General features: G+C 49.2%; 1 protein-coding gene across 6 annotated transcripts in view; it reads right to left on the bottom strand.

The window, feature by feature from the left end:
• The window catches only part of LOC140425064 (tyrosine-protein phosphatase non-receptor type 3-like), a 422,164-nt gene that overhangs the window by 243,455 nt on the left and 152,182 nt on the right, over positions 1 to 26,527 (bottom strand). For all 6 annotated transcript variants that reach the window (XM_072508895.1, XM_072508894.1, XM_072508892.1 and 3 more), the window contains 4 exons: positions 14,638 to 14,758; positions 8,560 to 8,647; positions 2,300 to 2,388; positions 1,286 to 1,349 (listed from right to left, as the gene is read on the bottom strand). In XM_072508895.1, coding sequence (XP_072364996.1) covers positions 1,286 to 1,349; positions 2,300 to 2,388; positions 8,560 to 8,647; positions 14,638 to 14,758 — 362 coding nt within the window. The remainder of the gene's footprint in view (positions 1 to 1,285; positions 1,350 to 2,299; positions 2,389 to 8,559; positions 8,648 to 14,637; positions 14,759 to 26,527) is intronic.

Here is a 26,527-nt window from a genome sequence, read left to right as displayed (position 1 = left end):
CTTGAGGGCCCACTTTCAGACTGCATAGGTATTGCAGTACTGCCGTCCTTGGTGTGTGGGGCTACAGGTGTATCACTCACAGGGTGGGCAGAGACAGATGGGCTGAACACCCCAAGGGTCTCCTGGGTGGAAGGTAATGGAATGCGCTCCTGCCGATCCTTTTCTCTTTGAGTTCCCTGTGCTTCTCCATGGGATATAGGGGCTGCTGGATTGAAATCCAGAAGCCCTGCAAGCCTCTGGCATGGATAGTCGTGGATTCTCACCTGTGCCTGCACCATGCAGTTGAAGCCCTGCGCCATGGAACTCATGCCCTCAGCCATGAAGGTCATGAGCTGAACCATGCAGCGGATATCCCCCACAATAAAGTCCAGGTCCTGTACCAAGATCTCCACTGTAGACATCACCCTCAGTGTTGGCCTTGCTGTGTTGGAATGATGGCACCATCTCCTTGGACAGAAGGTGATGGGACTCCTCCAGTCGGCCTTGCAGTCTAAGGATGGATTGTCATCCCATCCTGATGCTCATGACTCAGCCTTTGCAATTCCAACAGGGGCTGGATGACTTTCAGAATTTATAAGATGCTACGTAAGCGCCAAGAAGAAATCATAAAGTACCAATGTTTACAGAGATAGACTGGATATGACTATACCTCTATCCGATAATATCTCCCATTGTTGAAAAAAAATACCAGATATCTACTATTGAGATAAACCCCTAATATCACTCGAGTCAGCAAATCTCAGAGCTATCTTCATAGCTCTGCCAAATTTGTTTCGGCTTTCAAAGTTGTGTCATGCTAAAAGATCCTTCCCACTTTGCCGCACTCAAAGTTTAGTTCGTGAAAGCCCAGTAAGATTTAGGGCTACCAAAGTGCAAGAATGCTCCTAGTGCAGTTAAACCCCACTCCTATGCAGGAATACTGATTGCCATACAGCAAACTCTAAATGGCATGCATGCTGTATATTCTCAGCTTTAAAATTGGGAAATGATAACGGGTCACTCAGTTTTATATAAAGGCCACTCACTTTTTATTTTCACATAATAAAAAGCACGAGCAGAAAATTCCCAAATGCCATTGAATGTAAATGAAATTTGATAGTCATTCCCTGCAATTAGTGGCTCTGCAATTATCACCAGTATGGTATAAACTCCCCTCTAGTTATAGAACCGTACATCCTCCAACGTACATGGCCACAGAACAATTATTTGATATGAAAGTTCATAAGCGACACTTACACATTCACTGTGATTATAATATACAACCTTTCTAGTGCAGGATACTTACAGGTTTTTGTCTTAGCTGAATGAAAAACCTTTTCCTCTTGAAAGAAATCTTCGTTGTATTTACCCTGAAAGAACAACATTCTAATTATCTCTAGTTGAAACAACATCCAGAGTTGTGAATTGTCAAAATTGAACATTTGAAATTGCAGAACAATAATATACAATAAAATGTTTAGAACACGCAGGATAAATGTTCTTACACATAATGGGGTACATCTAGCTTTTGTGCTATCATATAAAATCGGTGATAGTGAAGTCATCAGCCCATTTTACACCTGTCCTGATCTTTATTTCTAGATACTTCAATGAAAAAAGAAACCAGGAGAGATGTAAAACAGGCTGATGACTATCCCCTATTTCACACTATAGCACACAGTCAAGATCTACTCCTTTGACACTAAACATTCTCACTACATCAATATTTAGATCAGGTTCTACTTGATTGTTGAGGATTCTACGGATGATAATAGGGATACTCAAAACATTGTACCAGACTATATTCAAGTGTTCATGTCTTCAACATTTTTCAAATATGTTAATTCATTTCAAATTAAAACACAAACTATAAGAAAACAGATATTAAATGCTGTTTAAACTGTTATCAAAAGTTTATTTCAGACAACTGCTGCTTTTGCATCAGTTCAAGCAATATAGGAGAAATTGGAGGTGGGGTTTATTTGGGACAAGAGAGGCCGGTTGTTGCATCAATTCATTTTTAATTCGGGCTCACTGGAAGGCGCTATATGCAACAGGATCAATTTATGTGTATAAGTTTTTCCCCCCAGTGTCACAACAAAAACCCAAAATAATGTTCCAACAAATGCATTAGGAATGGACACCAGATTTCCTCACCACAACCACCACCCCAGCCCTTCAAAATATAAGGACCTTAAACCTAAGAATATTTCTCCCAAGATGATTATATATTCATAGGAATTAATAAATGGCAGCAGTTTAGGGAATATTCACACTATACCATATCAGCTAACTTAAGTCAATAACTAGTAATCTTTACCAGGAATAAAAACTGATCCGAGCCATATTTCGATAGACACGCAGCCCTTCAGAAGATATGCCAATCTTTATCTCTAAATTGCCTTGATCCTAAAATAAATAAATCAATTACTCACAATGATTTGCCAAGGACTGTAAGGAAGACAATGAGTAGGTGCATCAATAAAATGGAAGAGATTTGAGCACATAATGACGGTTTTCAAGATAACTTCTATTTCTTATACAGGACAACACTTGCAAGATTGTTTATTTAGTTCAAATTGATTGAAGCTTTTAAATAATAAGGGTGATGGGTGAGTGCAATTTAGTGCAGGTCAGCAGGTAGCAGCAGAATTCTGGATGAGTTAAAATTTATAGAAGGTGGGGCATGGGAGGCTGGCCAAGAGAACATTGAAATCATCGAGTCTGGGGGTGACAAAGTTATGAATGAGTGCTTCAGCAACAAATGGTTTGAAAAGAGGCAGTGGTGGTCAATGCTACAGAGGTTAAATTAGATTGTCACTCAGAGCAGAATGAAATTGATTAATATGAGTATACTTAATGATCATCTGTGCGATAATAACCTATTAATAGCAGTTAGCAGTCTCACATGAGAGGCTACTAATTAATCTCAGTACTGTGAGAATTAGGTTAAACTGGGAATACATAAGAAACTAGCAAATCAATAGGAAACACTCGTAGGCAGAGCAGGTCAGAGTAGAGGGCGATGCCGTTGGGGGCGGGGCGGGGGGGGCGGTGGTTGGTACTGACCAAGGTGGCTCATTGCTGAGACAACTATTGGTTCTAATTTACATAAATTACCTGAGTTCATAAATCCATGGCAAGGCAAGCTAGGCAAGGCAGTGGAATCAGTGGAGGAAGTTCAGAATTGACAGAATGGGTTTTGACAAATTATTAAGTCAGCATATAATGACAGATGAACTTTGATGTTCTAAGTGTAAAGTACAAAAGATAGGAAGGAAAAACAAATTACACACAATCTTCATGAACACAGTGTTAAAAAAGTGAAGGATGCAGTCAAAAAGAGCTTAGTAGATTCAATTCTAATCATGCAAAGGACCAATGAACTAAGATAATAGAATGTTGAACCAAGTAGCTAAAATAGTAAAATCCAAGTTAGAAGGCGTAACGATCAAACTTTATAGTACTCGGGTCAATTCACACCTTCAAAACTGTATCCAGTTCTGGTTGCCAAGACATTAGAGGGACAATCAAGTTTACAGGCAGTACTGAGAAAGTTTAGTTGTATGACTTATAAAGAATCATTGGTGAACCAGCGCTCTTCAGTCTAGCTAGGAGGTATCTGAAAGATGACCATGGCAATTCATCATATACTACTCCGACTCCAATTGATATGCTCATAGATCAGCATATTCTCTAAACGGTTCAGGGATATCTGCTGGCTGCAGGGGTCTAGTTTACTTTGTAAGGATCCTTCTGTTGATCCCGATTTGTCCCATTTAATTTGTTATTTGCAATTTTTGTACATTGTCAATTGATGTGCCTATGCCTTTAAGATGGATTTCACCCTTAATCTGAGTGCCTGGTAAACTGAGATTGACCTATGACCTCAGGCAAGGAAGGTTGTATGGAGCTGTTTACATTTTAAAATCAGCAGATTTCAGGGGGATCAGTGCTAAAACACCTGGATGAACTTGGTTGTCAGCCAATGGACTGTTTCTGGGCCTTATCAATGGCCTCTGCCGATTGGTTGGGGTTTTCTCTGGAATGTTCCAGAGAATGTTCCTCTGTGTGACTATTTTTTCTCTTTTACTTTAGTTTTGGTCAGAGTCTTGAGGATCACAGCCCTGATCTCTCTCTCATCTCATGGATTATTTCTGAAAATCCAGAGTAAAGATATTTCTCTCTCCACAGCCAGACTGAACTGTAAGGAAATCAGTCCAACTATCAGCTGAAGGTAGGGTCAGTTGTTTAAAACTTTTTAAAATCTTGCGTGGGGAACTCTGTTCTTATCCCAGTAAGACGTCATTCTGCTCGACTTGGAAACAAATAAAAATCAAAGAGGCCTGAGACTGTTTATTTGAGTGAAGGCACAGGTTTGTAAAAGTTAAAGTGCGACGCCAGAAGAAAACCTATTGTCTTGGAGACCGTCTCTAACCATACACTGATGGCTTTAATCCCTAAGCATCCTGGGAGGACAGTCTGCTGCAACGACTTGAACATCGCAAGGACACACATATTTCTTTTTTTTTTTAATTCCTATTATTTTTCCCTTCCCCTCCCTCTGTGTGTCTGCCTTGCGTGTATTTGGGAAGAGGGTGGGACAGTAAAAGGGTAAAGTAGTAGATTAGTTGACCTTTTTTCCTGTTATAAATGAACTTATTGTGTACAATTTACAAACATGGTGGCTATAACGTATTGGAGCAGTCAAGGGGCTAATGATTCTGCAAATTTGATTTGAATAATTGGTTAATTCACTTGTGTTGGGACACTGGGGTTCATGAACAAAGAACAAAGAAATGTACAGCACAGGAACAGGCCCTTTGGCCCTCCAAGCCCGTGCCGACCATGCTGCCCGACTAAACTGCAATCTTCTACACTTCCTGGGTCCGTATCCCTCTATTCCCATCCTATTCATGTATTTGTCAAGATGTCCCTTAAATGTCACTATCGTCCCTGCTTCCACCACCTCCTCCGGTAGCGAGTTCCAGGCACCTACTACCCTCTGCGTAAAAAATTTGCCTCGTACATCTACTCTAAACCTTGCCCCTCTCACCTTAAACCTATGCCCCCTAGTAATTGACCCCTCTACCCTGGGGAAAAGCCTCTGACTATCCACTCTGTCTATGCCCCTCATAGTTTTGTAGATCTCTATCAGGTCGCCCCTCAACCTCCGTCGTTCCAGTGAGAACAAACCGAGTTTATTCAACCGCTCCTCACAGCTAATGCCCTCCATACCAGGCAACATTCTGGTAAATCTCTTCTGCACCCTCTCTAAAGCCTCCACATCCTTCTGGTAGTGTGGCGACCAGAATTGAACACTATACTCCAAGTGTGGCCTAACTAAGGTTCTATACAGCTGCAACATGACTTGCCAATTCTTATACTCAATGCCCCGGCCAATGAAGGCAAGCATGCCATATGCCTTCTTGACTACCTTCTCCACCTGTGGTGCCCCTTTCAGTGACCTGTGGACCTGTACTCCTAGATCTCTCTGACTTTCAATACTCTTGTGGGTTCTACCATTCACTGTATATTCCCTACCTGCATTAGACCTTCCAAAATGCATTACCTCACATTTGTCCGGATTAAACTCCATCTGCCATCTCTCCGCCCAAGTCTCCAAACAATCTAAATCCTGCTGTATCCTCTGACAGTCCTCATCGCTATCCGCAATTCCACTAACCTTTGTGTCGTCTGCAAACTTACTAATCAGACCAGTTACATTTTCCTCCAAATCATTTATATATACTACATTTTCCTCCAAATCATTTATATATACTACAAACAGCAAAGGTCCCAGCACTGATCCCTGTGGAACACCACTGGTCACAGCCCTCCAATTAGAAAAGCATCCTTCCATTGCTACTCTCTGCCTTCTATGACCTAGCCAGTTCTGTATCCACCTTGCCAGCTCACCCCTGATCCCGTGTGACTTCACCTTTTGTACTAGTCTATCATGAGGGACCTTGTCAACGGCCTTACTGAAGTCCATATAGACAACATCCACTGCCCTACCTGCAACAATCATCTTTGTGACCTCCTCGAAAAACTCTATCAAGTTAGTGAGACACGCCCGCCCCTTCACAAAACCATGCTGCCTCTCACTAATACGTCCATTTGCTTCCAAATGGGAGTAGATCCTGTCTCGAAGAATTCTCTCCAGTAATTTCCCTACCACTGAAGTAAGGCTCACCGGCCTGTAGTTCCCTGGATTATCCTTGCTACCCTTCTTAAACAGAGGAACAACATTGGCTATTCTCCAGTCCTCCGGGACATCACCTGAAGACAGTGAGGATCCAAAGATTTCTGTCAAGGCCTCAGCAATTTCCTCTCCAGCCTCCTTCAGTATTCTGGGGCAGATCCCATCAGGCCCTGGGGACTTATCTACCTTAATATTTTTTAAGACGCCCAACACCTCGTCTTTTTGGATCTCAATGTGACCCAGGCTATCTACGCACCCTTCTCCAGACTCAACATCTACCAATTCCTTCTCTTTGGTGAATACTGATGCAAAGTATTCATTTAGTACCTCGCCCATTTCCTCCGGCTCCACACATAGATTCCCTTGCCTATCCTTCAGTGGGCCAACCCTTTCCCTGGCTACCCTCTTGCTTTTTATGTACATGTAAAAAGCCTTAGGATTTTCCTTAACCCTATTTGCCAATGACTTTTCGTGACCCCTTCTAGCCCTCCTGACTCCTTGCTTAATTTCCTTCCTACTTTCCTTATATCCCACACAGGCTTTGTCTGTTCCCAGCCTTTTAGCCCTGACAAATGCTTCCTTTTTCTTTTTACCGAGGCCTACAATATCTCTCGTTATCCAAGGTTCCCGAAAATTGCCGTAGTTATCCTTCTTCCTCACAGGAACATGCCGGTCCTGAATTCCTTTCAACTGACACTTGAACGCCTCCCACATGTCAGATGTTGATTTGCCCTCAAACATCCGCCCCCAATCTAGGTTCTTCAGTTCCCGCCTAATATTGTTATAATTAGCCTTCCCCCAATTTAGCACATTCACCCTAGGACCACTCTTATCCTTGTCCACCAGCACTTTAAAACTTACTGAATTGTGGTCACTGTTCCCGAAATGCTCCCCTACTGAAACTTCTACCACCTGGTCGGGCTCATTCCCCAATACCAGGTCCAGTACCGCCCCTTCCCTAGTTGGACTGTCTACATATTGTTTTAAGAAACTCTCCTGGATGCTCCTTACAAACTGTGCCCCGTCTATGCCCCTGGCACTAAGTGAGTCCCACTCAATATTGGGGAAGTTGAAGTCTCCCATCACCACAACCCTGTTGTTTTTACTCTTTTCCAAAATCTGTCTACCTATCTGCTCCTCTATCTCCCGCTGGCTGTTGGGAGGCCTGTAGTAAACCCCCAACATTGTGACTGCACCCTTCCTATTCCTGATCTCTACCCATATAGCCTCACTGCCCTCTGAGGAGTTCTCCGGTAGTACAGCTGTGATATCCTCCCTAACCAGTAGCGCAACTCCGCCACCCCTTTTACATCCCCCTCTATCCCGCCTGAAACATCTAAATCCTGGAACGTTTATCTGCCAATCCTGCCCTTCCCTCAACCAGGTCTCTGTAATGGCAACAACATCATAGTTCCAAGTATTAATCCAAGCTCTAAGTTCATCTGCCTTACCCGTAATACTTCTTGCATTAAAACATATGCACTTCAGGCCACCAGACCCGCTGTGTTCAGCAACTTCTCCCTGTCTGCTCTGCCTCAGAGCCACACTGTCCCTATTCCCTAGTTCTCCCTCAATGCTCTCACCTTCTGACCTATTGCTCCCGTGCCCACCCCCCTTATGGGGTCGGAATCGACCGCGCACTAGCCCAGGGTATCGGAACAGCTTTCTTGTGCATAAGAGCATGGTTCTCATTGACTCTCTCATGGTTAAAACAAAATCATTTTTTCAAAAAGTATGTCAAACCATATCAGCAAGCTATCACTGAAAACTGATGAAAGGCAGACTCATTTTCTTTTTTTAAAGAATATTGCCTGTACTTGTCCAAAATGTACTGCAACTTTTTAGCTGAACAGACAACTGCTTCCAACTCTAGGCACGCATGAGTTTTTAATTTCTTTTCCAATTAAGGGGCAATTCAGCGTGGCCAATCCACCTACTCTGCACATCTTTGGGTTCTGGGGTTGAGACCCATGGCGACACGGGGAGAATGTGCAAACTCCAGTGACCTGGGGCTGGGATCGAACCTGGATCCTCGGCACCGTGAGGCAGCAGTGCTAACCACTGCACCACCGTGCCACCCTGGAAGACTTATTCTTCTTCCTGAAACAGGTGAAATACTTTGTCAGGAAATGAGCCAGGACTGTCAGCAAGAGGGAAAATTATATAGTTTCGAAATATAGAACATATATATGGGCAACAACTGAGCTCTGCAACGTAACTTTTTGTTTATCTGGAGAGAGCAGACATTGATGGCTACAGTAATGATCACCAGATGAAAAATGGCAAAACTGCACCAATACTTTCCAGCTCTATCTTTCGTACTAAACAGGATAAATAGAAATTACAAAATTGATCATTTGCAATGATAGGCTTACCCATGCGTTATGCAATTCCACGCCATAAAATTCAAGGGTTTTTGCTCTATTTAAATAACCAAGTTCTGCTTCTGATTGTTTGAGATCTCTAGAAAATAATTGAAATATAAGCCATGGGAAATATACAAACAAATTGCAAAGAGTTCAAAAATAGCAGATAATTTTATTACATACAGAATTAATTTTATTGTGTGGAATATTTATTTACAGAACTTTGTGTTACAGAGGGTGTAATCTAAAGGAAAGGTTTCCAAGTGTCATTTGTGGTGGGTTTTGCTGGGTGTTTCCCGGCGAGTTCTCCACTGCGATCGAATCACAGTTTTTTTGGGCCCTTGGAGTTTCACACCGGTTTAGCCCACACTTGGGGTGCAATTTAATGGAAATGTGGTAGTGAGCGGAACTGTCGCGAGCTTCCCGATGCTCGGCGCGGCAAGCCTGTCACCGCTCTAAAACGTTATTTGGACCACTTAACGAGGCCCCGCAGCCTTCACGCAGAACGTGACTGTCCCAACTGACTGCCAGGACTGCGTTCACCAGCCCCCTGCTAACAAGGGAGAGCAGCACTTAAACCGCACCTGCACAGCCAACCCCACACAGTTCGCAGTAATACCACCGAGGAGACCACCCCCACGATTCGTGGATGCTGACCTAGCCAGACTGTTGGATGTGGTAGAGGTCAGTCGGGATGCCCCCCGAGGGTCTTGGAGGGTCAGCCACAGGGCACCCAGTACCGCCTGGGAGGAGGTGGCAGTGGCCGTTAGCCCGGGGTACATCACCAAGAGGACTAGCACCCAGTGCCGTAAGGAGGTCAACAACCTCCACTGGGCTGCACAGGTGGGTTGGCACCGGCTCCCCAACCAACCCCCCACTACAAGCCTGCACGTGGCGCCGCCCCTGCCCAGCACCATGTCCATGTCCATCCATATCCAGCAGCACCGCCCACGCCCGTCCCCATACTCCCCATTCCACCCCATACTCCCCATCTCTCTCCACGCCACTGAACCCCCATCACCCTCGCGGTGAATAACACATGCAGCTCACAATGCCCCCTCCTTGTCTCCACAGGAGAAGTTGGGCCACAACAGAAGGGAGAGGGCCCAGATGAGCGGTGGGGCGCCAGACCTCAGAGACCTCACTCCCTACAAGTAACAGGCCCTGGAGGTCACGATAAGTGGCAGAGGACAGAACTGTCACTGACATAGAGGTTGGCATATGGCGTAGAGGTAAGATTACACCGGCCCCCATTCAGAAGACCGGTCACATGTGAGTTGTTAATGCCATACAGACTGACCCAACCCTCCAACTGACCACATGTCCATTCTCTTGCAGGATCCTCATCCGATGGTGCCGTCCTGTCCAGGGTGGAACCCCCCCCTCTGCCTCCCATGAGAACATCTCAAGGAGAGAACCGAGGAGACGACCGTCATCCTCTCCACCAACGCAAAGACACACACTTCAGTAGGAGACAGTAGTGGACAGGCTTCTGGGGGTAAATCTGGTGAGCACTACACAGTTGCTAATGCACATCAGGTGGAGGCAGTAACACCCAGGTGAGACAGCAGTCAAAGCCAGCTGGGTCCCAATCAGATGCTGAGCCCCTTGACCAGGTTAACCCGGAGCTGATGCACACACTAGGATGCGGCCGTGAGATTCAGAAGGGGATGTCAGAGACACTCCAACAGGTCGATAGCCGATGGAGGAGCCCCAGAGGCTACAGACGCAGGAGATTGCGCCGCCAATGCGTGGCACCGAGGCTAATATTGTTAGAGCGGTGACTGCAGTGGAGCACCTGGTGCACGAAGCCAACAGCATGAGTGGAGGTGCCCAAGGCCTGGCTCAATCAATGACGGCCATGGCTTAGGGTCTCGGCAGCAGGTCCCAGTCTCAGATGAGCATTACCGAGACGCTGTGGACCATGTTCTAGTCACTGACGAGCTTCGGCAAGTGCCTCAACACTGTGCTGCAGACATTGGGGAGTCGCCAGGGCTATCAGAGCCAGAAGATGCAGGAGCAGCCAGGGCTAGAACCAGCTGCCTCTCTGTCCAAAGGTGAACCCCAAGGTCCTATGGGCACTGGCCAGGTGGCAATGCTGGGTGCCAACCCTGAGCTACCCTACGGAGTGGCAGCAACAGCCACCAGATTCCCACCCCTGACAGCGGCGCGTCTTAGAGTCAGCATCCGGATCAGAGCTGCACGGGGAGGACATGTGCCGCCAGCAAGTGCACTGGAGCCCTCCAGTTCCTGGGCCCCCAGAGGATAGCTGCCAGGGGCATCGAAGGCCACGGGTTGCGGTAGAAAGCAGGCTGTCTCCAACTCTGATATACATCCTGGGGACACACCTAGGTGCGGAAGGCTAAGCACCTCGGGGATCACTAAGAGGACACTTGGGGGTGGGAGGGGGGGCGGGGGGGGGGGGGTTGCACAGAGTGGGGCGGCACGATCAGGGGATTATATGTATAACATCAAAAAGCATTGCACTTGAGAAATATGATGCCTCTGGCACCTTCCTTCACAATGCAGGCTGAGCACTAATTCCCCCCCCCCCCCCCAAACAAGCCACACCTCATGTGAGCAAGCACTCAGGAATTAGACTATGGCATAGATTGAGGAGCTGAGCGCTCGGTTCTCCGCGGGTTATCATCACCCCTTGCCCTCAACAGTGACCTGCTGACAGTCCCGGCATAGTCCCATCACCCTGGAGTAATCTTACACAGACCCTGGGAGGGTGGAACAGGGTGAGGATGTGGGGAGGGGGGGGGGGAAGAGAGAGGAGAGGGGGGAAACGGAGGGGGTGGGAGGGGAAAGGCTTAGGGATGGAGGGCGGGGAGGGAAGGCCGTGCGATGGGTTGGGTGGGTGGAGGGGGCGGGGGGGGTAGGCTGAGTGATGGGCGGAAAGAGGGGGGAGCGAGGAATGACGGATGAGTTCACATCCTATGTGAAGCCTGCAAGGATGAGGGCCTCGCTGGCCCTCCGGGCTTGCAGAACCTTCAATTCATCCTCCAGTTGATCCTGATCCTGCAGGTCCTCTCCGGGCTTATCCTCTAGTCCCTCCTGGACCACCTCCTCTTTCCTCGGGAGTGGCCGTATGTTCCTCCCCCTCCAACTCCAGCCCGTAGCCTCGCTGCTGTGCCAGGTTGTGGAGGGCACAGAAGACCCTCCAGGGGATGTACTGCAGTGTATCACCAGAGCGGTCAAGGCACCAGAACCGCCTTTTGAAGAGTCCGATGCACCACTCAATGACAGTCCCAGGTGGCCACATGGGCCTCGTTATATCAGGCGTCATTAGCCAGGTCCTCAGCCGGTACCCCATATCCCCCAAGAGCCAACCGGTCATCCGGGGGTGTCCTCGAAGAGGCTGGGGATGTCCAACTGTCCCAGGATGTAGCTGTCGTGCACACTCTGGGAAGCGTGCATTCGCAGGATCTTCATGTGATGGTCGCACACCAGCTGTACCCTCAGGGAGTGGAATCCCTACCTGTTGATGTAGGGCTCTCCCGGTGAACGTAAGGCGACAATTGTGCCATCTACTACCCCCTGGGCCTGGGGCATCCCGGCAATGGCGGAGAAACCTGCTGCCCCAGCAACCTGTTGGGCCTGGTCCATGTCAAGGTTTATATAGCTCGCTGCCCGGGCAAACAGGGCATCCGTGACCTCACGGATGCACTTCTGCACTATAGCTTGTGAGATACCCGCTCGAGCCCCTGACTGATCCTCAGGCGTAGACGTTTAGGGCTGCGGTGACCTTGACGGCCACCTGGAGTGGGTATCCTCCTCCTCCATGTGGACCTAGTCTGCAAGGATATGGCACAGGTGCCACACCGTTTCCTTGTTGAGGCGGAGCCTACTGCAGTACACACTGTCTGTCATTTGTTCCAAAAACCAGATCGCCTGTACACCTTGAGCCTTCGCCAGCCTTCCCCTCTGGGTCCCTCCCTGGCTTGATGACCTAACCGCTGGGTCTAAGATATTCATTCTCTATAATATCTGTTAGTAACTGGAGAGGGTGTGAGATGGACAACCAGGGATGTCTTTTTTCCACGGGACCCTCGATTCCTCCAGTGCACCACCCACCCACATCCCATGCCCCTCACCAGACCCCACACTCTGTACCCCAGACACCTGTAGGTAACATTTCCTGGGCAGTGCGCTGGTCCCCTGCAAACGCCCACCCTCTGGTTGCCGATATGTCCCCGGTGTTGGGGCCCAGACCCTGGGTATTCGGATGTTGGCTGCTGTATCCATCGTGTTGCCTCCTGCTGTGTTCAGGCACAGTGTCCAGGCAGCACGGTCTGATTGCGATGCTAGGCAATAACCCCCACATGCCACATGGCCCGCCTACCCATAGGGATCTACTTGGGGAGCGTGAAGTGCTCACTTAACTCCAGTTGCCAATACCCAATTAGCAATAGCCTTCAGCTGCGCAGCCAGAGGCCTCCACGGTCAGTGGGGTGTATGGGTGGTCAGTGGGGCAGACAGGCAGGGGCTGGGGTTACCCCAGAACAGGTACACATGATCCAGGTTTGGCATAGCGGACCCGCGGGAACTGAGACACCCATTTCACCCTCACAACCGCGCCCCCCCCCCCCATCCCCCTCCGAGCACCGGGGCAGCAAGCCCAGTGCTCCCGGGCTCATTGGCTGGGATGGAATATGGCTATTCACCTCCTCAGGTCCCCGCAGTAGCCATTCTGCCAGCTTCGCATTTTTAAAAAGGTGTACTAATTGGTGACCACTTGCTGGGGAGGTGGTTAGATCATGAGAAGCTGTTCGATAGGGGGTCCCTCCTATTAATTACATGGAGATTGGCCTTTCTACAGAGATTGGTCTTAAGTGGGGATTATTGATTTCTCACCATGATATGGCGGGTTCCTGATTTTGTCATCGGGAGCGAGCCAGTTGGATTGCAAATTGATTGGCGCCTGACGCGGTTCTCATTTTTGGCCTCCCCCGCAGTCTAACGGCCTCGTCTGGCTCTCGCTTAAGTGCAATGCAGCCATTAAATTGCATCCATGGAAATTATTCATCACTGGGGAGCTGAACTCAGAGATCAGGCCTCCATTTTGAAAGGGTGCCTTGATCTCCAAGTGAGCTTGTGGGTCTCTCACACCACTCACCCGTGGGCAATGTCACCCCCCATACACATGGGCATTACCCATTGACCCCCCCCACAAAGTGAGGATACCCCGCTATGGGGTCGCTGGGGACCCCACTCTCCAAGTTCTCACACGCTCCCTTACAGGCCCCCCCCCCCCCTTCCAGGGCCACCAACTATCACCTCCCCACCAACCTCCCAGAGGCCCCTACTTATCTGTCCTGCATTCGCCCCCACCCTTCATACCCATCCTCATTTCATTGGCAAGGTCCCCCCTCAGGCCCTGACCCTTGGCAGTGCTACACTGGCACCCGGGCACCCTTGCAGTCACCCTGGCAGTGCTTCTGCCAGCCTGGCAGCATCACCCTGGCATCTTGGTATTATCCCTGGTTACCCAGGGGCCTCGGTTGGCCTGTTACACATTTGTGTCGACCAGTACTGAACGGCACCCGGCTGCGACCTCCCTGGGGAGGCCAGCAAGTCGAAGGAGGTTTAAACCTTACTTAGGCATGCACCGTTTAGTCACACCTATTTTGGGCGGAGTTCTGATTCAAATGCCTCATGAGATTTGGATCGATTTTATCGAGGTGTAAATGATGCCGGGAAGCTCGTGGGCGACCTCTCCCAGGATCTACCAGATGCACCGCGCTCTTACTCGAGCGACTTGCCATGATCGCACCCATAGTTAATGATTAAAGACTTAGATCTCCACAGCAGCAGAGAAACATTTTCAACCTATTCACCACTAAACACAATTTGATGTGATCATATACAAGCAGTTATTGGGCCTAGAAATACAATAATTGATGGTGTTGGCATGACCATTACAGCTGAACATTAAAACTCACGCAAAGTTAAATGAAATTGTAATGGTATTATGTACTGAATGAGTTAGAATTGCATAAAATTCTTAAAAATTACAAATAAAGAAAACTAAATGAGAACATTTTTCTCTACAGTATCTTAATGAAAGCACTTTGGTTCTACCTGTGTTGCTTGTGCAAGGTCATCACATTGATCTTAAATTCTTGGTTTTTATCAGATATAAAGTGGAAGTTTTCTATATAGCCAGGATGATGCTCAGAAGGATTGTATTCACCAAGCTCAGCTGTAAGATTTAATTAAATGTTAATACACATTTGAATAGTTCCCATTCCACTGCTCTGTTCATCTTTTAAGCAAAATTATCGAGATTTTCTTGTCAACTTTATTTATTTTAAATGTCTATTTCATATGGAATAGCAAGGCCTATATTTTTACTGGTTTTATTCCATCTTAAATTTCATAAAACTAAAATGTATTTATTTGCTCTAAACCACAACATTTTTAAAATTAAAATGGTATTAAATGGTAGATAATATTTAGCTTCTTCGGATAAAATCAAATCCACCAAAATATTTCTGTTGATTTCATTATTCTACCCAACCAAGAGCTTTTTCTTAATACTCCGAAATGCATTGCAGAGCAATCCCTATCCTAATAGAGGCTTACATAATATAGGTCATCTATTAATCTCACCTGATAACACTGCAATAGCTCTAAATTTATATGTTAAAGATAATGTAAGAGCACACAAGAACATAAGAAATAGAACATAAGAAATAGGAGCATGATTAGGCTATTTGGCCCCTCAATCATCCTGGGCCTGTCAATAATATCATGGCTAATCTGGTGTAGCCTCAATTTCACTATCCTGTCTGCCCCCATTACCCACGACTGCCTTGTCAATCAAAAAGCAGTTTAACTCGAGACTTGAATATATTTAAGGACCCAGCCACCATTGCTCGCTGGGGGAGATTATATAACACTCTGGGAGAAGACATTCCTCCTAGTCACCACCTTAATTTAAAACCGTGACACCTCGGGCGGGATTCTCCGACCCCCTGCCGGGCCGGAGAATCGCTGGGGGGCAGTGTGAATCCCGTCCCGCCGCCGGCTGTCGGATTCTCCGCCGCCGGTTTTTTGGCGGGGGCGGGAAACGCTTTGCACCAGTCGGGGGCCGTTGGCAGTGGCCCCCCCGGTGAACCACCGCTCTGCGGTGGGCCGACCGGCTGCCCGTTTTCGGCCAGTCCCGCCGGCTTAAATCAAATAAGGTCCTTACCAGCGGGACCTGGCTCTGCGGGCGGCCTGCGGAGTCCTCGAGGGGGCGCCGGGGATCTGGCCCCCGGGGGGGCCCCCACAGTGGACTGGCCCACGATCGGGGCCCATCGATCTGCGGGCGGGCCTGTTCCGTGGGGACACTCTTTCCCTCCGCGCCGGCCGCTGTAACGGTCCGCCATGGCCGGCGCAGAGAAGAACCCCCCTGCGCATGCGCTGGGATCACGGCAGAACACGCTGGCGCTCCCGCGCATGCGGCAACTCGTGCCGGCCGGCGGAGGCCCTTTGCCGCCGTTTGGCACGGCGCCAACCCCGTCGGCACCAGCTGGCGCGGCGCCAGCCCCACCGGCGCCGGCCTGGCCCCTGAAGGTGCGGAGTTCACACCACTCCTTGGCGCCGATACGGCCCGCCCTGCCAGATAGCAGAGAATCCCGACCCTAGTTCTAGATCCCTCCACCAGGGGAAACATCCTCTCAGCATCCAACCTGTCAAGCCTCATCAGAATCTGATGCTTTTCAATAAAATCACCTCTCATTCTTCTAAACTCCTAGGTCCAATTTGCCTCATAAGAGGTAGCCTGAAATAATTTGTAATTGAAAGAATTTCATACACTGATAGGCATACTCCAGCCAGAGAAGAAATATTATCTAGGCGTGCAATTCTTCCAGCTGGGACTAGGTCCTGTCGCAAAGGGGGGGTTGTTTCCAGCTACGGAGGCCGGGGGGAAGCCATGCCATATCTTCCAGCCCAACCTCATTGTGTAACTGTGTGTTTTGCACTGCACTCTGTGGTATGCCAGGCATGATGGCACAAGACCCACCATCATATCTGGGTGTCATACTGAAAACACACCTATATCACTGACCCACCACTGAAGAAGATGGACCACCTGAAAAAGATGGTCATCCTGGGTGTTATAACCCACAAGTATCTTACAGATGGGAATAATTAACTCCCCATGAACTTTGCAGAATAGGAGCTCCCCATTTACAGGGGCGGGGGACCTCTAAACAATGTCTAGTTGTATGATATATAAAGCCGGTCAGTTCGGCATCGGCAAGGATCCGACCCAGTTGGGATCTACTGTGTGCTGTATATAATAGTTATTATAAATAAACTAAGTTTCTTTGAACTACCCGGTGTGGACTCCTTCATGGCTTTATAAAACTAGAATACTCTGAGGCTGGAAGATTGACCTCCTCGATGACACTGAATTTGGAAGATGTTCCCACCACCCACTGCTGTGGTGCTCTGGCACACATGGCTGATGTTGGCCTCCATCCCAAACTGTGGAGGCAGCTTCAGGCATTGTTCAGGTAAATCCCAACCTCTGCATGGCATGTTGTTCCAGATGTGTTCTGAACCGGCGTGCTTTCCAGCTGGCATAATGGAGAATCGAGATTGGGGGGGAAGATTCTGGTCGGGCCTGTTGCCCTTTTTAATGAGTGGAATACTATCCCACCAGCGTCACCAATAATGTTGCCAAATTAACTAGATATGGCAATTATTAATGATAATATTGCTTTTCAGAGTCGCCAGGTGTCAAATGATACCACCACATGGCTTTACTGGATATCGATCAAAGACCAAACAACCAGTTAGTCAGTTCAAGTTCAAAGATAGTTTATTTACACACAAGGATTACTTCGACATGCAACATAAAACACTACAAGTTAAACTACACCTAACAACTACAATAACCTATACTTGACTTCAGGGCAACCGGCTCTTTGCAGATTGATGCGCGATCAATGAACACTGAAGCGAGGTTGTAGTCCAACTGAAGGCTTTAATAAGCTAGATATTTCCCCCAGCAGCTCAGGTACAGAAAGAGGGCTGCTGGGGCGGCACGGGCTCTTATACCTCACCTTGCGGGGCGAAGCTACCATACAGCTTGACCAACAGGAAACATACAATATCTACCAATGGTGTTCCAGCATTACCAGGTACCGTAATACCTCTACACAGACTACCACATTCACCCCCTGTTAAAAAAGAGTCCAGCGGGGGTGGTGGCTTGATATTACAACATGGTAACGTGGTAGTAATTATAGTTATGGATACCGTAATACCTCCGTACAGCGTTTTGTCTTATTGTCGTAACTATTTACAGATTCACAATTTACTATATACACTTTAAAATGAGGCAATCAGTCGATCCTTGTCGTCCTCTGTGATTGTCAAAGCTCTGGTGGTGACACCGGTGGAGGCTCGGGCGTCTGTGACTCCGGGAGCGTGGCCTCGATCTCTGTGGCAGCTTCAACACACCTAGACATAGCTGGTGGGGAAACCGGTTGACCTGGGAAGGGAGTGTCTGCGGGGTGCGTCGGTGGGGCCTTGACGGGGCCGGCGGAATATCCGATCCTACTGGGAAGGGGGCGCTGTAAGGTGCACCTGTGGGAGGGAGGGTGGCACTGGTGGCTGGGGTGTGCGTGGGGATCTGGCGGGCGCAGGTATCGTAGGGAGACCGTATATGGCCGGCCGTCGGGGTACCCACGTAGGCGTACTGGGGGTTAGCGTGGAGAAGATGGACCCTCTTGACCAACGGGTCCAACTTGTGCGCCCGCACGTGTTTTCGGAGCAGGATGGTTCCGGGAACTGCCAGCCAGGTCGGGAGCTAGGTCCCAGAAGAGGATTTCCTGGGGAAGACAAGGAGACGTTCGTGAGGTGTTTGGTTGGTCGTGGTACAAAGCAGTGACCAGATGGAGTGGAGGGCATCCGGGAGGACTTCCTGCCAGCAGGAGACTGGGAGATTCCTGGACCGTAGGGCCAGTAGGACGATCTTCCAGACCGTTCCGTTCTCCCTCTCTACCTGTCCGTTACCCCGAGGTTGTAACTGGTCGTCGTGCTCGAGGCGATGCCCTTGCTGAGCAGGAAGTGATGCAGTTCGTCGCTCCTTTACCCCCTATCACCATGTATGTAAACCGAACAGCATAAAGATGCTATGGAGGGCCTTGATGACGGTGGTTGCGGTCATGTCGGGGCAGGGGATGGCGAATGAGAACCGGGAGTACTCGTCAATCTCGTTCAGGAAGTACGGGGAGGTGAGGGGGCCTTTGAAGTCCATGCTGAGGCGTTCAAAGGGACGGAAAGCCTTTATGAGGTGCGCTTTCTCTGGCCTGTAGAAATGCAGTTTGCACTCCGCGCAGATTTGGCAATTCCTGGTGGCTGTCCTGACCTCCTCGATGGAGTAGGGCAGGCTGTAGGTCTTGTAAAGTGGAAGAAGTGAGTGACCCCCGGGTGGCAGAGGTCCTCGTGGAGGGCTCGGAGGCGTGGAGGGCATCAGAAGGCTCGTTTAGCTTCCCGGGACGATACAAGACCTCGTAGTTATAGGTGGAGAGTTCGATCCTCCACCACAAGATCTTATCGTTTTTTATCTTGCCCCGCTGTGCATTATCGAACATTAAAACAACCGACCTTTGGTCAGTGAGGAGAGTGAATCTCCTGCCGGCCAGGTAATGCCTCCAATGTCGCACAGCTTCTATGGCCTGGGCCTCCTTTTCAACTGAGGAGTGGCGGATTTCGGAAGCATGGAGGGTACGTGAGGAGAAGGCCACGGGTCTGCCCGCTTGGTTGACTGTGGCCGCCAGAGCTACGTCAGACGCGTCGCTCTCGAGCTGGAAGGGGAGGGACTCTTCGATGGCATGCATTGTGGCCTTTGCAATGTCTGCTTTGATGCGGCTGAAGGCCTGGCGGGCCTCTATCGACAGGGGAAAAACTGTGGATTGGATCGGGACGGGCCGTGTCCGCATAGTTGGGGACCCACTGGGCATAGTAAGAATAAAACCCGAGGCAGCGCTTCAGGGCCTTGGAGCAGTGAGGGAGGGGGAACTCCATAAGGGGGCGCATGCGTTCAGGGTCGAGGCCTATAACTCCATTTCGCACTACGTAGCCGAGGATGGCTAGGCGGTCGGTGCGAAACACTCATTTATCCTTGTTATATGTAAGGTTAAGGATCTTTGCGGTCTGGAGGAATTTTCGGAGGTTGGTGTCGTGGTCCTGCTGGTCGTGGCCGCAGATGGTGACATTATCGAGATACGGGAATGTTGCCCGTAAACCGTACCGGTCAACCATTCGGTCCATCTCGCGCTGGAAGACCGAGACCCCGTTAGTGACACCGAAGGGAACCCTTAGGAAGTGGTAGAGCCGCCCATCTGCCTCGAAGGCAGTGTACTTGCGGTCACCAGTGCGGATGGGGAGCTGGTGGTCGGCGGACTTAAGACCCACCGTGGAGAAGACCTTGTAATGCGTGATTCTGTTCACCAGGTCGGATATGCGGAGGAGAGGGTACGCGTCCAGCTGCGTAAACCTGTTGATGGTCTGACTGTAGTCGATGACCATCCTATGCTTCTCCCCGGTCTTTACCACCACTACTTGAGCTCTCCAGGGATGGTTGCTAGCTTCAATGACTCCTTCCCTCAGTAGCCTTTGGACCACTGACCTAATAAAGATCCGATCCTGGGCACTGTACCGTCTGCTCCTGGTGGCGTCTGGTTTGCAATCCGGGGTGAGGTTCGCAAACAGGGAAGGCAGATCGACCTTGAGGGTCGTGAGGCTCCAGACAGTGAGGGGGGGTATAGGGCCGCCGAATTTGAAAGTTAGACTTTGGAGATTGCACTGGAAGTCTAACCCTAGGAGTGTGGCCACGCAGAGGTGGGGAAGGACGTAGTGCCGGTAATTTTTACACAAAACCCCTTTATCTCTACTGAGTGGGAACCGGAGGCCAGGGAGATTTTTTCATTAACGGGGTGGACTGGGAGAGAACAGCGCCTTACCGTGTCGGGGTGTATGAAGCTCTCCGTGCTCTCAGAGTCGATTAAGCAGGGCGTCTCGTGCCCGTTGATTAGTACTGTTGTTGTCGCAGTTGAGTGTGTTCGAGGCCAGGACTGGTCCAGGGTCACCGAGGCTAATCGCGGCAGCAGTTGAGTGTTCTCCTTGGGCGGTGTGTGGTCAGCCGAGCTGGGGTCCTGGGAGTCCATCCAAGATGGCGGTGCCCATTGGTCGCACATGGCTGGGCTTGCACAAAATGGCAGCGCCCATCCATCGCACGTGGCGTCCACGGGACAAGATGGCGGCACCCGGGGGCTGCACAAGGCTCTGGAGGAGGAAGATGGCGGCGCCCGCTGGCCGCACGGGGACCGTGGAGAGGGTTGTGGTGGCGGTCCGCATTCGCCACCGGAGACTGCGGCAACCGTACGGGCCTGGCATACCATCACGAAGTGGCCCTTGCATCCCTTGCAGGTGGATGCGCGGGCCGGACAGCGCTTGGCCTGCCCGCAAAAGTAGCAGCGTGGCCCCCCCGGGGTTGCCAAGCCGCCTTGCAGCACAAGCTTGTGGGGGATGGGAGATGTCTCGGGGTCGGCTGTGGAGGGGTTCCACGCTGCCCAGGGGGCTGCCGCGCGGTCGGGGACGTAAGCGCAGGCATTTCGGGAGGCTACATCTAGGGAGCCTGCAAGGGCCCGTGCCTCCTTGAGGCCTAGGGTATCTTTCTCCAGCAATCGCTGGCGGATTTGGGAGGACAGCATACCTGCAACGAAAGTGTCCCGGATCAAAAGTTCTGTGTGGTCGCTCGCCGAAACTTGCGGGCTGCTGCAGTTTCTCGCCAACACCAGGAGCGCACGGTAGAATTCTTGCAGCGATTCCCCAGGGATTTGTCGCCTCGTTGCTAGCAGATGTCGGGCGTAGACCTGGTTTACCGGGCGAATATAATGTCCTTTTAGCAGCTCCATTGCTGCATCTAAATCATCCGTGTCCTCGATGAGGGCGTAAATTTCCGGGCTCAACCTCAAGTGTAGGACTTGCAATTTCTGTTCTCCCATGGGTGTGTTTTCGGCCATTCTGAGTTAAAACACGCCAGCCAGTGCTTGAAGATTGCCGCTGAGTTTGCCGCGTGGGGGCTGTGTTGCAGACACTCCGGCTTGATTCGGAGCTCCATCCTTTTAAATCTAGCTTATTAAATTGATGCACGATCAACAACCACTAAAGCGAGGTTGTAGTCCAACTGAAGGCTTTAATGAGCTGGATGTTTCCCCCAGCAGCTCAGGTACAGAAAGGCGGCTGCTGGGGCGGCACGGGCTCTTATACCCCGCCGTGCAGGGCGGAGCTACCATACAGCTTGACCAATAGGAAACATACAATATCTACCAATGGTGTTCCAGCATTACCAGGTATCGTAATACCTCTACACAGACTACCACACAGATGAACAAGGCCCTTGTTCGGATCTTGCGTGGCTGGGTAGAAGAAGTGGCTTCGTTTCTCATCCGTCTGGGGGCGATCATTGGTCTTGAACTTGTCTTCTGGTCGTAATGCTACACTTGGTTTTAGGCGTAGGCCGGGGCCAAGAGAGACCGAAAACATGGCTGTGTCTCTTTTTATCCCTCTGGGATTTTGCGCTCTTTGGGACGGTCCTTAGCTTTGGACCCAATAATTCGACAGACTTCGATCACTGCCTTCGATTTTGGCCAATAAAGGGGCGGGTGCCTTGATGGCTGGGTGTGTCCTGAGCGGTCATTGACCTGGGCTGTTTGGACTTTCTTAGCAAAGGGAGTGGCGCCGGTTAGTCTGCATCTGTATCGGTTACCCGCGTACAGTCCTTTTGTACTGGGGAAATGGGCCATTAGAATGCAAACAAGCAGAGGTTTCGATCGCCTCTAGCTATCTGGGTTGCAAATACACACACAAGCTCCAAGTGTGTCTGAGTCCAGGGTTGGCCATGATTCCCATGGTACTTTGCAGGTGGCCATCTGAGATGGCTACATCACGTCCTCTTGATCCTGAACGCGAAGCGTGGTGGATCATACTATTGATCCCTCATCCGTCCTTGGTGTGCTGGTTACCCTTGGTCAAGGACAGGTTCTACACTACTCTGTCCTATGTTTTGGAGCATTTACCTAAGTTTTATTAACACATCATACATTCATAATCTCTAAGGGGTCACTATAAAACATTCAACTATTACACATTTAACTTATTCGCATAAGGGAATATCTAACTATCACTATCTAAGCTACTCTCATGCTGCTGGCAAATATAAAAAGGGACTTATGTGTAATACAAAAGTTGTAAACCAACGCCAGCATCACATTTCTACTTAACTTATCAACATTACAGAGGTGTACAATCTTTATTTTTATCAGTGGTTACATTGTTTTTTGGGTTGGGTGAATTCCGAAGAAGGGGGCTGGGAGTGTACATATCGGGGAGCGGGAGGCTCTTTTTCGCCATTTGCGGAATCTAAGTGTCTGGATGACACTACAGCTTATCGCTATCACTAGAATGGCCTCTACTGTGTAGTAAAGGGAATACCATTTAACAATGTTTTCACACCAAGTGGGGGTATCAGTGTTTATCTCTATGTGTGGTGGGGTGTCCGGGCTAGGGGTATCATGCTGTGTGGTGGTGTTCGGGGCTGGTGTGGTGTGGGGTACAGAGGCTTGTAACGCGTGCAGTTGTAGGAGTCCAGCGATGATCACAATGTAGGTCATCAATCCTCTCTTCATCTTGTCTTCTGTTCTTCGTATATTCCTGGGGGTGCAAGCATAATATCTGTTATTATCGTTGGTTAACATCTCGTTTTGTTTGTTTTTCTCTCCTTAACTTCAATTACCTGTTGGAATCATTACCGTGTGTGGCTCCCTCATTTTTTTTTTTTTTTGAAATACCATTTTGGAGAGACAAGAAATGCAAATTTTTAAAGTACAGAGACTCTCGCAGCTTGTGGTCGATGCTTGGAGTGGGTGGATAATTTATTCGACCAGTTTTTCTTAAATCACAACCATGGAGGTTGAGGCTTATCTTAACTAGCCAAATTTTAGGGTGGTCGGTTTTATAAAGTTTCTTTGTCCCAGGGTCCAGAGGTAGTTCGCTTTTGGCAGCATATATGTGGCAACCAAGTGTGTCAAACATGTGAATAGCAGGTGGGGAAGCGACCAGAGTCGCGGAAGGTAAAGAGTTCAGTGTACAGACTGTGGCAAAGGGCATTCTTTAGACCACATTCAGAACAGAGAAGGGAAAACTAAGACTTGCCAAAGGCAGTGAAAAGTGTAAAGAACCATTCCAGAGTACTCAAAGTGACGGGAACATGAGGTGCGTGTGGGCCGTGGCAGGGCAAGAATGGGTAGGATTCCCGGGTAGGGCGGTGATCAGTGCCGTTGCTCCACTACCCGAGCTTAGCTGAATGGATGCATTTGGGGTCCTCAGGCAGGGTGGGGATTAGTGCCGTTGTTCCCTACCTGGGTGACCGAACCGAGCGGAAAGAATTTGTAACACGTGAGATCAAACAATTGTTCCTTTAACGGCCATTGGTCAGTAAATGGCGTCGGAAGAGTAGCTATGACTGTATCAAGAAATTGGGTATCAGGCCGACATTAATTAAAACCATGTAGCAATAAGAAAGAAAGGAGGAAATAAAAGGCGGGCAGGCTCCATCAGTAAATAGGACACCGTAAATCTCATGCGGTTCCTTTTTCTCATTATCTGGACACCTCAGGTTTCTGTATCGAAAAGCGTTATAAAAGGGTTACCGTAACGGGAGTCAGACTCGGAATCGTCACCATCTCTCGGTTGTCAAACTGGTGTCTGCCGTTTTTGTGCCGTGGTCGCGTGGGCCGTCGTAGAATCTGAATCGTCATGTCTTACCAGTCTACAAAAGTTGTCGCGGTGCCAAAGAGGGGTTCGCTTGTCGTGAGGGGCGGTGGCAGCAAAGGGCAAATTACTGTTATCTGGCGGTGGCGGTGGCTCTGGCTGTGGAAGGGGATATTGGGGACCAAACATGTCCTGGTCGTGGTTCCAGGGGCTGGAGTGACTGGGGTCGGGGAGGTTGTACCAGTGGTCAGTGATCGTGGTCAATTCAGGGAGGCTGGCGCTATCGTCTGAATCAAGCTCAAGGTGGAAAGTCGTACTTGTGGCGGAGACAAGGTTGGGTCTGTGGGCATGTGGGCATGGACGTGCTGTCGTGGCTGGGGGAGGGTTGGACTAGGTTGTCGATGGGCGGGGCGGAATAGTCTGCTATTGCCAGGGAGATGTGGTGGGAGTGGCTACATTGGGTTCCATAGACTTTGAGCTGGTTGATGTGGAACCAACCAGTTTTACCATTGAGGTACGTTATCTTGTACACAGAGGGGCTCACTTTGTCTGAAATGGAGTAGGGTCCTGCAAATTTGGGAGAGAGGAACGAACTGGGATTATACAGGGACACCATCACTTGCTGACCGACTGTATTCTCTGCGGGGTGGACTGTTTCATCAAAGCAGGCATTACTCTGCTTTTTCCTAGCGCCTAGTTGGACAGCTGCAGCAAGCTGTGCTGCATTAATATTTTCCGTCACTTGTTGGACTGCTTTTTCATGGGTGAGGGCGGTGACTGTGGGGCTTGCCAAATCGAGACCTAATAAATATTCAGTTCCTTTCCTGGGTCTTCCGGTCATGAGAGTGTGGGGGGTGAAACCTGTGGAACTGGATACTGTGTTCCTAATAAACATAAGGGCGAATGGGAGGACTGTGTCCCATGTGGTGTTATGCTGTTGCATAATTTTTCTAATGGTCGCTTTCAAGGTGCGATTCATTTGTTCAACAATGCCGCTGGATTGGGGGCGATATGCTGTGTGAAAATTTTGCTTGATTCCAAAAATCGTTAGGACATTTTGCATGACTCTGCCAGTGAAATGGGAACCTTTGTCTGACTCAATGCTGTGGGGGAGTCCCCAGCGTGTAAATATCTGTTGGGTCAAAATCTTAGCTGTGGCTTTCGCTGTGTTCCCCTGGGAGGGAAATGCTTCTACCCATTTTGTAAAGGTGTCGATTACTACTAATACATATTTAAAACCATTTCTGCGGGGGGGGGGGGGGGGGGGGGGGGGGGGGGGGGGGGAGAGACCAATGTTTACGAGCTGTAAATTTGTCCATGGGTCATTAACAGGTCGGGTGTGTCTCAATTGTCCTTTCTTGGAGTACCTTTCAGGATTGTTCTGTGCACAGATTAAACAATTCTCAACATAATATGTGACGTCTGCTTTTAAATCAGGCCACCAGCACAAAGGTCTTAAATGGGCAATGGTATTGTCTATCCCCTGACGTCCGTGTCCGTCATGAAACTGGTAAATTATCTGGTTTCTGTCCGGGGTGCGGACCACAGAAATTCCATTTCTTAAAACTATTCCGTCCTGTACTGTCAGTGTGTCCTTGAATTTGTCGTAGGTGGCTGGGAAGTTACTGTCTAAAACTTTCTTAAGAGTGTCGCCTGCCTTTTGGGCCTGGGCTAAATCTTTGATATTGGTCAGTGAAACCTGGACTGCGTGTATCGGTTCACTTTCGGTGGGTTGCCAAAAGTGTCCGTGTCGTGATCCTGACTTAGCTAAGGCGTCTGCCTTTACGTTACCAGGTGGGGAGGAACGGTGATGTCTTCTCACTTTGATTATGCCATATGTGCGGTCTTTTGCTGTCTTAAGAGTATGCTTCAACAATGGGGCTGAGGGTAGGGGTTTACTGATGTGTTATGTACTCTGGGGTAACACAGGCTGCACTGGATGCAGCTTTAACCAAAAGATACTCCAGACCATGAAGTTAGTTCAATCTGATTTATTGAACCAGTAGCACAGTTCTCTACGAGTTCGACCTTCCCACAATCGTGTTTGTGTTGGGCGAAGGCTGCTTTATGTTTTCTGAGGACCTCTCTAATTGTCTGGACTGTACTAATTGTTTGTGGATCAAACCAATAGTCTCCTCCTAAGCAAATCCTATGTTCGTAATCCCCTACTGTGAGCGTAGCAGGGGCTCTCGCT

Source organism: Scyliorhinus torazame, chromosome 6, assembly GCF_047496885.1.
Source record: "Scyliorhinus torazame isolate Kashiwa2021f chromosome 6, sScyTor2.1, whole genome shotgun sequence".
NCBI lineage: Eukaryota > Metazoa > Chordata > Chondrichthyes > Carcharhiniformes > Scyliorhinidae > Scyliorhinus > Scyliorhinus torazame.
This window is presented reverse-complemented; position numbering and strand designations above follow the sequence as displayed.